This window comes from Plectrocnemia conspersa, unplaced genomic scaffold (genome assembly GCF_051122295.1).
Source record: "Plectrocnemia conspersa isolate PC_06_02 unplaced genomic scaffold, ASM5112229v1 ptg000009l, whole genome shotgun sequence".
NCBI classification, from domain to species: Eukaryota; Metazoa; Arthropoda; class Insecta; order Trichoptera; family Polycentropodidae; genus Plectrocnemia; species Plectrocnemia conspersa.
In genome coordinates this window covers 24,945,753-24,958,887 of record NW_028277173.1, presented here as the reverse complement: position 1 = coordinate 24,958,887, position 13,135 = coordinate 24,945,753, and the positions used below count along the sequence as shown (strand labels likewise).

Below are 13,135 nucleotides of genomic sequence, written 5' to 3'. Positions count from 1 at the left end.
TCCTCCAATAAGTCGTTTTCATTCCTCGTAAGTTGGAGGATGAGCAAGAGTATTATATATAAATAACAAGACTTTAAGTGGCAAATTCTTTTCCAAAATGTATGTCTTCACTGCAAGAAGAATCATTGATTGTCGAGAAGATTTAAAGGCCCAGTTGGGGAAAAAAAATATGCCATACCTACTGCTGCTTTTTCAAGACATGATTATACTGCTTTTATTGCAAGTCGAAATTGATTAAAAAATATCCTCGTTTTGCGAAATACTCGTAAACCAAGTTACTCACATCATGATGTTCCACTGTCAAAATCTGGTACATTCAGACTATTCAACATAAGAAGTATAACAGGTGTTGAAAAAATCTGCTCTATTATAAAAGAGTAGCAAGTATTTATTTTTGCAGTACGGTCCATATCGTATTCAGCAAACGATCGTGGACAGATAATCATTAAATTTACCACCTATGTACTTGACAACTTGCCATAATATTTTGACTTATCGACATTCACCAAATTTCTCCGAATGTTACTGTGGATATAAATCATAAACGCTACTCTTCGGTAAAAAAATGTTAATTAACCTGTGAACAGGTGTTCCGAAAACGCGATTGCAAACTGTCCATCATTCGAGATATGTACGGCTGACATAATATAATATTTACATGTTAAAAAAGTAAAAGCGACACCCTGATTCTGGATATGAGATATTGTGTTGATTTTTACTGTCCCGCCAAGTGCACACTTTACCATACAAAACATAACTTTCTTTAAAGATACACATAATTAAATAATAAATCACATCGCATTGATTAGGCGTGATATATTAGCCCGAGATTAGTAGATAATTGTTTTGCGATTTGTTTTTACGATTGCCATCAATACTATCAATCCTCGAGCGCAAAACTTTCTTTTGTGTTTTATATAATTTATTGTTTTATATACACATCGGGTAGATTCTGTATATTAATACAATAAAAAATCACACAGATCTAAATCGAGATTAAGCGTTAGACTTATTGCATTGCGGTGGAAAGTTGCGGTTTGTTAGTTCCGTCCCGTGGCTGTTTAAGCATTCATAAATTATTATTTATATATATTATGTAATGGTTTAAGTTAGGTTAGAGGTCAACACAACAAAGACGATTCAGCCGACATTTCATTGTCGTCGGGATTTCACTCTAAAATGCAATATTACAAAACTCGTTTGCCATCGATCCGACGTTCCGATGTATGAACGTATTATAAGCATAATATATTATATGTATATGATCGATGTACGATATTGTATAAATGTATTATATCTATAAGAAATTTTATTAATAGAGTCAACTCACTAATAACTATGCTTATATAAATTTATTAATTTATAATTTAAATACATGTCAAAATGCTATACAGATAAAACAAATCAATATACGAAATGCTTCAAAGCGTGCTTTTAAACTTCTGCCATGTGATTGGTCGTTCGCCGTGAGGAATGTACCGATACATGCTAGTACACAGGACAATATTGATTTGTTGTTCTCGAAGTATGATTGTCAAAATCGTATCACCTTTTACCAGGGCTGTGGAGTCGGAGTCGGAGTCGGAGTTGGAGTCGTGGAGTCGTGGTGTTTTGGCCGGAGTTGGAGTCGGAGTCGGAGTCGTGAAAAATGAGTGACTCCGACCATTTTTTTAAATTATGAAATTTATGAATTTTTAATTGCGTAATAATGAATGTGTATAGCGTATGAAAATTAAACGTGTAGAAGAACACCAAAAATACCTGATAAAACTAAACTTTTTTGAGTCGGAGTTGAAATCGGAGTCGGAGTCGGAGTGGAGTCGTGTTGTTAGTAAATATCGGAATCGGAGTCGGAGTCGTGTTTTTTTTTTAACGACTCCACAGCCCTGCCTTTTACAATTAATTTTTAAAAAAATGGTGAACTCCAATAATTTGTGCTTCAATTTCTCTGGGGGCTTTTGAATCCAAACTAGTTTTTAGATGTTTGATTTATAGTATTTTCTTGATTACACTACATTTTTCATTAATATTTGTTACTAAACTTTATATTTTTATATTTATATTTTATATATTTTTTTCTTTATATTTTATTTTTTTTTATTTATAAAAAAACGTTCAGCTCTGTTTTCAGCGATTACATCAATTCTGCATGTATTTGTTTTTTACTGACTCTTGGAAATAAATAGACTGCAGTCATTTTTTTAGCAGTAAGATAGTTAATATTAAATATTGATGAAAAATAAAACAATATCTCAATAATATTAATTTGAAATTTTGGTGTTTAATTGGAGATAGAATTTTTTTGAGCTTATGTATTTCGATTAAAGGTACAAGCTGAGATTGCAAAGTCGTTAGCAAATTTACACTTTAAGCCATCTATATTGTTTTAACGCATAGCGTGTTCCTGAGCAAAAAGTATATAATGAGAAAGCGTGATGCCCCTTAGTACATTTTAAAAATGTTTAATTATATTAAATTAGTGAAATTTTATTGTAATTTAATAAAATATATGAGAATTTCCTACACAAAAATTTTGTCCTTTTTTGTCCTCTTGAGACAAAAATATACGAAGTGTGAAAATTTTAGCTCCCGCAGTATTTTGTCTTCTTTGAAAAAAAATTTCCGAGATGGTCTTTTTATTTTTAGTATCTTTTTTTGATAATTTAAAAATCTGGTCACTTTAATTATATAAAAGTAGGTGGTTTTATTTGTTAGCGTTTTTGCAATTAAATTTGCTGTGTAATGCGCACTTGTTACCTCTTTGAGTATTGAGTTAGTATATACACATTTTTAATTTGTATACATCTGGTAATGGGTTAATTTCACGTATTTTTCCATAATTATTTCCCTTTTATTTATTTATTGTTAATTTATATTGCATTTATAATAAATTATAAAATAAAATCAGTGATTTTTAAGATTTTATTACTTTAATTTATTTTAGTACTTTTTTGTATTATTATTTTTTAACATTTATCGGTATTAAACTTCGTTAATTTATTTTACATATTTTTATATATTATTCGGTCATTGTGGATTTTTCTGTATTTATTCAGAGGGTCTCAGTATGTTTTATTACATATGATATAATATACAATGTTTAATTTATTTCGTAGTATTGAATTTTTTGATCATTTATATAAAATATACAAATAAATTTTTTTATTTTTTTTTATTAATAATTTCTTTAGTTATATATGTCGATATTATAAATCTGGTGTACCTCAAAACAGTGAAAGATAGACCACCGTACATGTACGGCGATACCGCTTAATGACTTGTACATCGGTTTGGCCCAAAAGGTTTTTTTTTTTAAATAAATGTTCACATATAATCATGTTTATATTTAATTATGTTTTGCTGCTATAAACTTCTAATAAATCTTATTTTTCTAGGGATCTCATCCAGACTCTCTCTACAGAGTGCCTACAATGGGCAATGGAGTAGGAGGAGGACCATGGACCCACGGAGCCAAGCGTCTACGTTCATCCTGCCGCTTCTTGAAGTGGCCCTTGGCGCTAACGGCCCTCTGCATAGGCCTAGCCCTGCTCGTCTACTTCTTAATGCCAGGTATAATAAATCACAAAGCATTTAATTATTACCACCGGGAAGTAATTTACGCATCGCTGTCGACCGAACGATTATTATCCTCATTAGGCCGCAGAACGAATAGGCGGCGATTAACCTTGAGATTGACCTGTTAATATATCTCGGTTAACTTAATTGACGATTAGAAGCGTTTTTCTGCTTCGATTCGATCGTATCGGAGCACATAGATTACGGACGGATTAGAAAGGGATGCTGCAAAAATTACTCTTAACCTTTCTCTTCTCAGCGAAACTGTTTTCTTTTATATTAATTGAAAGTTCATAAATAACAAATACTATATAGGACAAACCCCTGGATCTAATATATTTATTATACATATACATATAATTCTCAGCTTAATTACTCATTATATCGAAATGTGACGTCATCGAAACAAGATCGATTTATGCTCACTTTGATAAACTACAAATTGGTTTTTAGACGCGTAGGCATTCAGGACGTGGAGAATAATTTGCGACCGGGATAATAATTGTCAACCGAGATTACTTACATGCATAGATAATGATTGCAAGTTTATGTAAGCAAAGTTGCATACGTTGAAAAAGCCACGCCTCGGCGTTTAATAACATGAACCAATCATCGACAATTATGCATATGGTTCTGTATAGTATTTTTTATTTATAAAAAATAACTATAGGAGAAAATCGTCTTTCTAAAAATGTAACCTTTGACATGAAGCTTTCCAAGACGACTTGTCAACGTTGCACATTTGCATTAGAATCTGTTAATGTTTTGGAGAAATTGTATAAAATGACATCAAACAAGAAGGAACGATTCTAAAAAATATTTTCAATAAAAAAAGTTCATCAAAAATATACTTGTATTTTATTGATTATGCAATTAGTTGTCTATAATATATAAAAATAAAATACTTTACTACTTAAATTTAATAATTAATATTTTATAATAAGCGTTATTTATATATTTCACTGTATAATTATAGTTTTCCCATAAATAAAATATATCTGAATTTCTGGGGTTTGGGAAAAAAACTCTTTTTATTACACTTTAGTATAATTTTGCTCTGAAAAATATTTTTTAATAACATTTATTATGATTGGTCTAAATAAAAAATAGTAAAATACATATACATAAAACTTAGCTGTTAATTTTAGATTAAAAATATATTTTTTTTAAATAGAAAAGTAGATTTTAATATTAAAATTGCTCAGAATTTTTTTACGAAATTATTATTTTTGTTATTGCAGGTATTGATTTTTTTTTCATTAAAATATCTGGGATTTATTGTTGTAATTATTATTTTGTCAAAATAAGTATTATTTATAGTTATTTTTATTATTTCGTCTTTTATTAAATTTTGTTTTTAGATTCAATAGCCTGATTTATATAAATATGATATTTTTTGTTACAGTTGATTTTTTTATTTCTACAAAATTCTGATATCAAAAACTACATAAGCAATAAAAACGATAATTGACTATTACTTTTTCTACCGCTAAAAAAATTAACACTGAAATTTTTTGAAATAAAAACGATAATTAGAAAATGCATAATTGTATTAAGTCAGTGTTTTAAAACTTTTATTATAATTCCACGGCATAATAATATATATTTAAAATATATATAAACACAAAAATATATATTTTAAAAAAAATTAAAAAATTTACAGTAAGGAAAAAATAAGGTTTCGATATTTGAGAATATAGCTTGAGGACCCATAAAAAATCTAGCTTTTATGGAAGTTTTAACAATGGTATTTAGAAATCATTGAAACGATAATGGTTTATCTAACAAAACATTTGGGATCGGCAGAACACCCGCAATTGCACAATAACCACGTAGACTTTTGAATGCTATCAGCTACCACGAACCCTTATCTTCATAATCGTTAAAACTTGTCTAAAAAATCTAATTGCTTTGTAACAAAAAACATTGTTTGAACGTTTTTTTGTAATTATCGTACGGTAGCCCAACACACCTTGAAATCAGCTGTATTGAAGGTGGAGTTAAAAACTATTGCGATTACCTCTTAATTTCCAACTACGTACAAGTTTCCTCAAAGGATCATTATACAATACAAATTAAACATTGAGTATTTTGGTAAAGCAAAAACGGTGATTTTTGATGACTTTTGATGACACAGACCCTAAAAGTATTAAATAAATTGTGATGTTCTTAGATCGCTGAGACAAAATTGGTACTAAAAGTCCCATAAAATAATATCTTATGTTACGAACTGCGTGCAGAGCGCATATTTGGGCGGATTAGAAGCATTCACAGAAATGCACTTTGCATATAGACCTAAACAAAAGAACAGTCGGTGTCAGTACAATGTGATAGATGTGCCTATAGGTACCTGGCCCATAATAAAATTACAATATTGCGCAAAGAGAATTCATACTAGGCGGCTAAAAGACAAAAACAAAATGTATGTTTCTAACCAAAATCATGGCATAACCAGACGATCTAATGTAGGAAGAATGAGTACTTTGAGAGAGCATACATATATAATATCATATTTGCCGCAATACACTCACTTACGATGTGGAACTTGACTTTTCTACCACTTCGCTTCCGGCTTGAAACAAAGGAGAGTTCAACTGAACTCAACTAGGTGGCGCTACGCCAAGTATAGACCGAAACAACTACCGAAAACAGTGGCTTTCTACTTCACATCTGATTAGGTCCAGAAAAGCAGTCCTTTATCTTTGGAGTCGACTTGGAGACTACGACAAGAATAAACACGTATAATAGAAGAAACAGTGATATTTGTATTGTATAATCAATTAACTAACATATCGATCTATCCCGCGCAGATTATCTGCGCATACAAACCCCGTTACTTTATTATTATTACATCTATCGGTCACTGAACATGAGTCGCTTGCACAACAATCGATGATCCGCACCGGATAAAATGTCAATGATCGAAACGCGAATCTGTAGATACGCATGAAAAAAATATGCTCAGAATCACTACTAACTCTCAACCAGAGAAATATTTATGTTTGACTGTATGTGTGCTAAAACTCGCACATGTCGCAATTTATCTGCATCATAAATGTGGCGTGTAGCACTTTATCTAATTTATATATCTGAAGCGTTGCTCAAGTTTAATCTATGAAAACGATTATAAGGATCCATGTATCAAATGTGGTTATGGCATTTATTGCACTGCCACGAGCGTGACACACATTGTCAATATATTGTGTGTATATTTTTTGTTACGACTGCGATTGTTGATAATTAATTTATTAATTACATCTTTAAATCAGTCGAGTAGATTTGGGACGAATTAGGTCGAGATATAGATTTTTATTAGAAATATACCTATCTACAACTGCATCATCTATACACAATTTGTCCTTCTGAACCTTACTAAAAACTCTAGCCATTTAGAAAAAATTTCCAGGTCAATGAAACTTTTTTTTTAATAATAGTATGTATGGTAGACACTTAATTATTTAAATTAGAACAATATATAACGAATTATCCAAACAGACAAGTGATTACGATCATTTATTTTTAACCTAAAATTTAAACAAATTAATAAGTATGAACAACAAATATTTTTTTATGAAATACAAACCAAAAGTCTATAGATTTAATTCAATATGTGATATCAGTTGCAGAACGTTCATTTTACTAATTTGAAACAATTAAGACATTGCTGCAACGATATTGACTCATATTTAAATGCAAGAATGTATTTGTTTCCAGAATAATTGTAGCTACTTACCTATTTGCTTCAATCAGATTGAATTTTATTTCACTTTTGCATTGTCTTCATAATCAGTTATAGAGACAGTAACTTTATTTGTGGGATTAATGCTTCTTTTATTGTACTTTTCATGTCGCTAAAATAATCGCAGTAGCTTATAACATAACACAAGCGAAGTCTTGTAGCAAGACTTTGTAGTAATTTTTAAAATTAAAAACCGGGGTTTGAATAAAAAAACCTGTATTAGATATTAAATTTCTTATTACATTTTTTTTACATTATTTGAAAGTATGAATGTATCATTTACATAATAATTGCAATGAAATATATGGTTTAGGCATTTATTAGGCAGTCAAAAATGTATGGTGTCGATTCGGACCGCGCGCTTGTTATCCGTTAAATTTTTTCTTAGTCTTAACCGATATACTTACAACTTGGTCTTAACTATTCGCTAATCTTTTAGTGCTACAGCAATAACGATTCATGTATATAAGTTATCTTTGAGACATTAAAAAATATAATAGCGCACTCCGGTGATGTACACTCAGTGTACATGTAAAAGTGTTTCGAACTTATCAATTTTGTAATACACTTGTGCTAAAACTGACTATATACCGTGATATATTCGATATTAACTGAATTGGAACATCCAGTGTATCTTCCAAATATATTACATCATAAATAAATTCCCAAAACAAAAAATGTTGAACAAAATATATATCAAATATATGATTTTAGTCGCTATAGTCGCACTACTTCCTTTTTAAATTAAGGTTATTGCACAACTGATGAATGTTCCTTTTGGGGAGTCAAAAAAACGGATCCATAGCAAATGCGACTATTTGCACTTTCTGCAAACCATTACTCAATTCATGTACAGCATTTTAATTTGACAATAAGTTATGCGTTTGTATATCATAGTATAAAAATGCGAAATTATTGTACAGTGTAATTATCCCCCTTCGTTCGCAATTTCAATTATTTTCCATCTTGTCACCGGTGTTGCGACATTTTCGCTCTGCGTGTCATGTCATGCGTGTATCACTTTCTAATAACTCACTACCGATTATCGAAAAAATAATAATTCTATCGCGTATCGATTTTCCTCCAATGTACACTTTACAAACACCCGGTAGGCCTCGAGGCACCGGCAGAAATAATGTCACACGTATGCTCCAATAAAACTAATTCTCACATAACTCTTTTCAGATATAAACCCTCCGCGGCTGGTTTCAGAAAAGGTCAACTCTACAGAATGGCAGCAAGACGAAATGAATACGCTCGGAAACGCTATGAACAAATCCAGCGAAGATGACAAACGTTAGTATGATGGAATCATTTTTTTGTTGTTGTCAACAAGTGTTAGATTTTTTTTTTGTCTAGGCAATAAGGCAATAGACAAAAATTTTAATATTAAGGCATTAGTATTTTTTTTATTTATTAGGATGAATTCTAGATGGATTATGCTTTTAATTTAATAATTAACACTTAACGCCGGATACAGACGAGTTAGAGTGATAGATCGTGAGTAGTGAAAGTGAGAGAAGAATATTATATTTAAAAGTATATCAGAGCTGGTAATTAACGAGTACACTTAATGATTTCAATTAGGATAATCTGTACATAAATTTCTTGATAATGGTTTAATTTCATTCGGGGGGAATATTTGCCATGATTTTTAGACACATCAGGACTTAAAGATTCACTATTAATTAATATTAAGCCATGTAATATTTTATATGAATCGAATCAATTCGCATAGATATGACTATCTTTTAATAAAACGTTTACTTTTCGATGGGTAATGTCTGTGTTGCATGACTTAAAGTCCTGTAATACTAGTGAGGTTCATTGGTCGCAATGACAACTATCAATTTTCTACCAGACAAATCAATGTTTATAAAGCAATTTAAACTAAATTAATTAATTTTCATTGAGTTTTCATTACGTCAGGCTGTATATAAAATATGATTCAATGAAGTATATAGTTAGCCTAGGTTTTTATTTTGGCTCGTCTCGTAATTGTTATTGAGGTTTGAATGAACTCCATAACTAGTATGTTTCCATTACGTCGGGCTATCACCACTTTCTGGATTTTAGTGCGTGTTACTAAAAAAAATTTAATTCAGCTTTATTAAACAGTTTTTTCATTGTAAATATTTTTTAAATAATTGAGTAATGAATTAGGACTTGAAAGATAAACAATTTAAACATGTTTAAATAAATAAATTAGCTTACCAACTATTGATTTCAGATATCTTACAATTCGATTTCGTCGACGATGGCACCAACAACGAAAACGTTCTCAATAAATTTGTAGAGCTACTGAAGAAAGTTGAACCAACAGAAGAAGAAAATGTTAAACCGTTGCCTCCAATCTTCCCCGTTAACATATCTCCCTCGGTTCAATACGGCAATGAAAACCAGGACTCCAACGAGCAAAGAACTCCGAAAAAACCTCTCATTCTCCATCCTTCGACCGATCCTTACGACGACAAATTCCCGACGCAGACTTTTGCGATATTCTATAATAAAGACGCTGCTCTGGACACGACCACGTCAAACTCTGCCGAATCCAAAGAACGAAAGACATACGAGAGCCAACCTACCTTTACGTCTGGACACCAAAACAGCTTCGGCATTCCGATCGAAGAGACTGAAAGATTGAAGACCACCACGCAATCTGCGATTTACAATACAAAGGTATCGCCGACTCTACCGAGCATGGTAGACAAGAACAGGATTCGCAGCACAACTGTGAGAAGCAGATGGAACACAACAGAAGATGGTGTGTATAATATGATAAGTATATCATTTTTATCTTGAAAGATCCATGTCATATTAATAATACTTTTATATTCATAGGAATCTGCCATTCTACTCGACTATCAATGTGTCGCGGTGTTCTGCCATATGATCTAACAACACTTCCTCTTGTAACCGGTATAACTACCTTCCAAGAATTGGATACTGCTGTGCCTTACTTTGATTACATCCTTAAATCAGGATGTAGCCCAAGAGCTAGACAATTCGTATGCTCTTTACTTGAACCTGAATGTAAGCCAAAGGGAATGAAGATACTACCACCTTGCAGGAGAGCTTGTAAAGGTATGTATATTTTTTATTTGTGAAAATATGCGGGTACTTGGGCCTTGAGCCCTCTTTCAAGGCTCAGAAGTTAGCAACTACGACCGTTATCTACTTGGATACACTGTGCGGACTAAGATTAGACTCAACGTCCTACTTAGGCTGTCGCGAATGACGCCGCAGTCAAGTAAACCAGCACGTAAAGTATCAATGGTATCTAGCGTCACTAATTAAAATTAAAAGAGTGGAGAGGTGTAGCGGTAAGTCACGCTTTATGTTCCCAAAAATCATTCACGAAGAAGAAAATATATGTGGGGTGTATTGTTGTTGAGCACAATTTTTGCTGTTATCTAACTCAATAATTAGCGTGCTTACATCGCGTTGATCTGTCACCACTTTCGGAATTTTAATGTATGATACTGAAGGAAATATATAATTATTAAATATTTTAGCTATCGCCGAATCGTGCCAAGATATAATATCAGCCAGTCCTGAACTATCGCAAGTGTTCAATTGTCAGCAATATCCTGAACATTCGTCGGAGTGCGTGACTTTGGCTAGAGGAGCCCATTGCTTGAGCGGTGAGCTGCGTTGTCCTGTTGATGGCTCTTGTGTTCCATCACATTGGAGGTGCGATAACATCAGCGATTGTCCTGGTGGCACTGATGAGTTGAATTGCGACGATCAATCCTGTGCTCCATCTGAATTCAGGTATGTATGATTAGCATATAAATCTAGTGTTTTCCATACTAATATTTATAGCATAATATAATATTTATAGTTTTCCATACTAATAGTGTCATAAGTAACTTCTTATTTGTTATACGTAAGCGCTAAATAACACTATTCTAATTATTATTACAGATGCGGAGATAGAAACAGTTGCATTCCAGAAGAATGGGTATGCGACGGTCACCAAGACTGTATTGGAGCCGAAGATGAAGCATCTTGCGGTCTAGTAGGCGAAAGCGACGTCATAAGCGCAGCTAGTTACCATCCAAGACCAGCTCTGATGCTAAGACCCAAATTAAGACTCCAACCACAACCTACAGTATCAGAGCCGAGCGGTAAAATACTTTTATTACATAATAAAATAATCATATTACGAATCATAATATCATATTCAATTTCAGTTACGTCTAAAGCACCACAAGAATATGATAATAGTAAAGAGTTGCTGATGATGAGCGATTCGGTAATGCCGATGATCAAATCGATGTCTCGCAAAATGCCTGAATCGTCAACAACTCCGAAACCTTATCAAGTGATAAGTTCCTCTACTTCGGTCACCAGTTCTTCGTCAAACTGCCCTAAATATGATCCCAATTGTAGAAGAAACAAAGTTTCGTTAGTGCAGTCTTCGGGTTGTATCAAAGGAGTTAATTGTACGTCGAATGAAAACATAGAAACAACTACTACCGAAAAGATTGTTTCGACGACGAAAAATGTTGATAGTGATTCAATCTCTTCTGGTACTTCACACTCATCTCCGTGTCCTCAAGGAGAGCTGCGCTGTGTAGACGGACGTTGTATAACGTTGGCTCAACTTTGTGATCATCAGAAAGACTGTAGCGACGGGGCTGATGAAGCAAATTGCTTCACATAAAAAAATTCTTATTGTTATACATAGCAGTATAAATTGCATATTTATTGTTAAAATACTCAAGAAGTGTGCTTTTATGGCTTTCATTACTTTTCTGGTTAGTACCATTATTATTTAAAAGAAAAACCAATAATCGCTCAAGAAAAGCAGCTTCGCCATAAACACCTTTACTTTAATTTAAAATATTTATTAGTTTTAGTTTTTTGAAACATATTTAAAAAAAATGGTTAAACATACAATAGATTAGTGTAGAAACCATAAATGTTATATTATTATTATTTGCAATAAATCTATTATAATTATTTATACTTATAAGCTAATTCTGAAAACATTTTTCGATTAAACTATATGTATAATAATTAGGGGGCATTATATTTATTTTTTTAAATTTTCTCTGATTCAGAAACTATTAAACTAGATTAAATTTCACTTATAATTAAAATAACCGAAATTTAAATATTTTTATTTATGAATTTAAAAAATGTTACCATAATATTTACCTACTATTTAGGACTGAGTTTGTACGAAGTTTGTTAAAAAATAATATTTGTAAATAAAAATTATTATAAATGCTTCTATAAAAATATACCATAAATTATTTAAGATAATAATGAAATGTGATTTAATGTTAAGATTTTTTATAATGTTATTATATTATACTTTGCTTTTATAGTTTTTTTTATTACATAAGAAGTGTACTTAACGATGGCAAAATAAAATAATTGTTATCGGATAAGCATATTAAGTAATTATTTGTAGTATATCATATCATATTGTTAAAAACTGCTTTTTGTATGATATTATATAAATATTTTGTATATCGTTGGAGATGAGTTTTTATTTAAATAAATTACTTAATAAAAATAACAGTATTTCATTTTATAAGCAAAACTTCTTTTAATTTAGTAATAATTGAGCTATTGTATCATCATGTTTAAGCGAAAAACTTTTTTGTTTTACACTGACGGTTTTTCGCAATATTTTCCCCTTCTGCTGCAGTACTGACCAAAGAAACTGAGCGCTCAGTTCTTAAATACGGCTTTAATAAATTGAAGACGGGCGTTCTTCTGGGCCTCATTTGAATCCTGATTTCATTTTGAAGGGTTACGAAGTCAGTCTCACTGATCTTCTAAAACGTAATTTTGATCTAATTC

General features: G+C 31.5%; 1 protein-coding gene across 1 annotated transcript in view; it reads left to right on the top strand.

Annotated features, from left to right (window-relative positions):
- LOC148232400 (uncharacterized) overlaps positions 1 to 12,845 on the top strand; it is a 120,579-nt gene extending 107,734 nt beyond the window's left edge. The window contains exons 3-9 of the mRNA XM_088192368.1: positions 3,396 to 3,570; positions 8,501 to 8,611; positions 9,546 to 10,079; positions 10,157 to 10,399; positions 10,831 to 11,089; positions 11,243 to 11,445; positions 11,512 to 12,845. Of these exons, the coding sequence (XP_088048494.1) occupies positions 3,396 to 3,570; positions 8,501 to 8,611; positions 9,546 to 10,079; positions 10,157 to 10,399; positions 10,831 to 11,089; positions 11,243 to 11,445; positions 11,512 to 11,984 (1,998 nt within the window). The 3' untranslated portion in view covers positions 11,985 to 12,845. The remainder of the gene's footprint in view (positions 1 to 3,395; positions 3,571 to 8,500; positions 8,612 to 9,545; positions 10,080 to 10,156; positions 10,400 to 10,830; positions 11,090 to 11,242; positions 11,446 to 11,511) is intronic.
- The last annotated feature ends 290 nt before the right edge of the window (positions 12,846 to 13,135 follow it).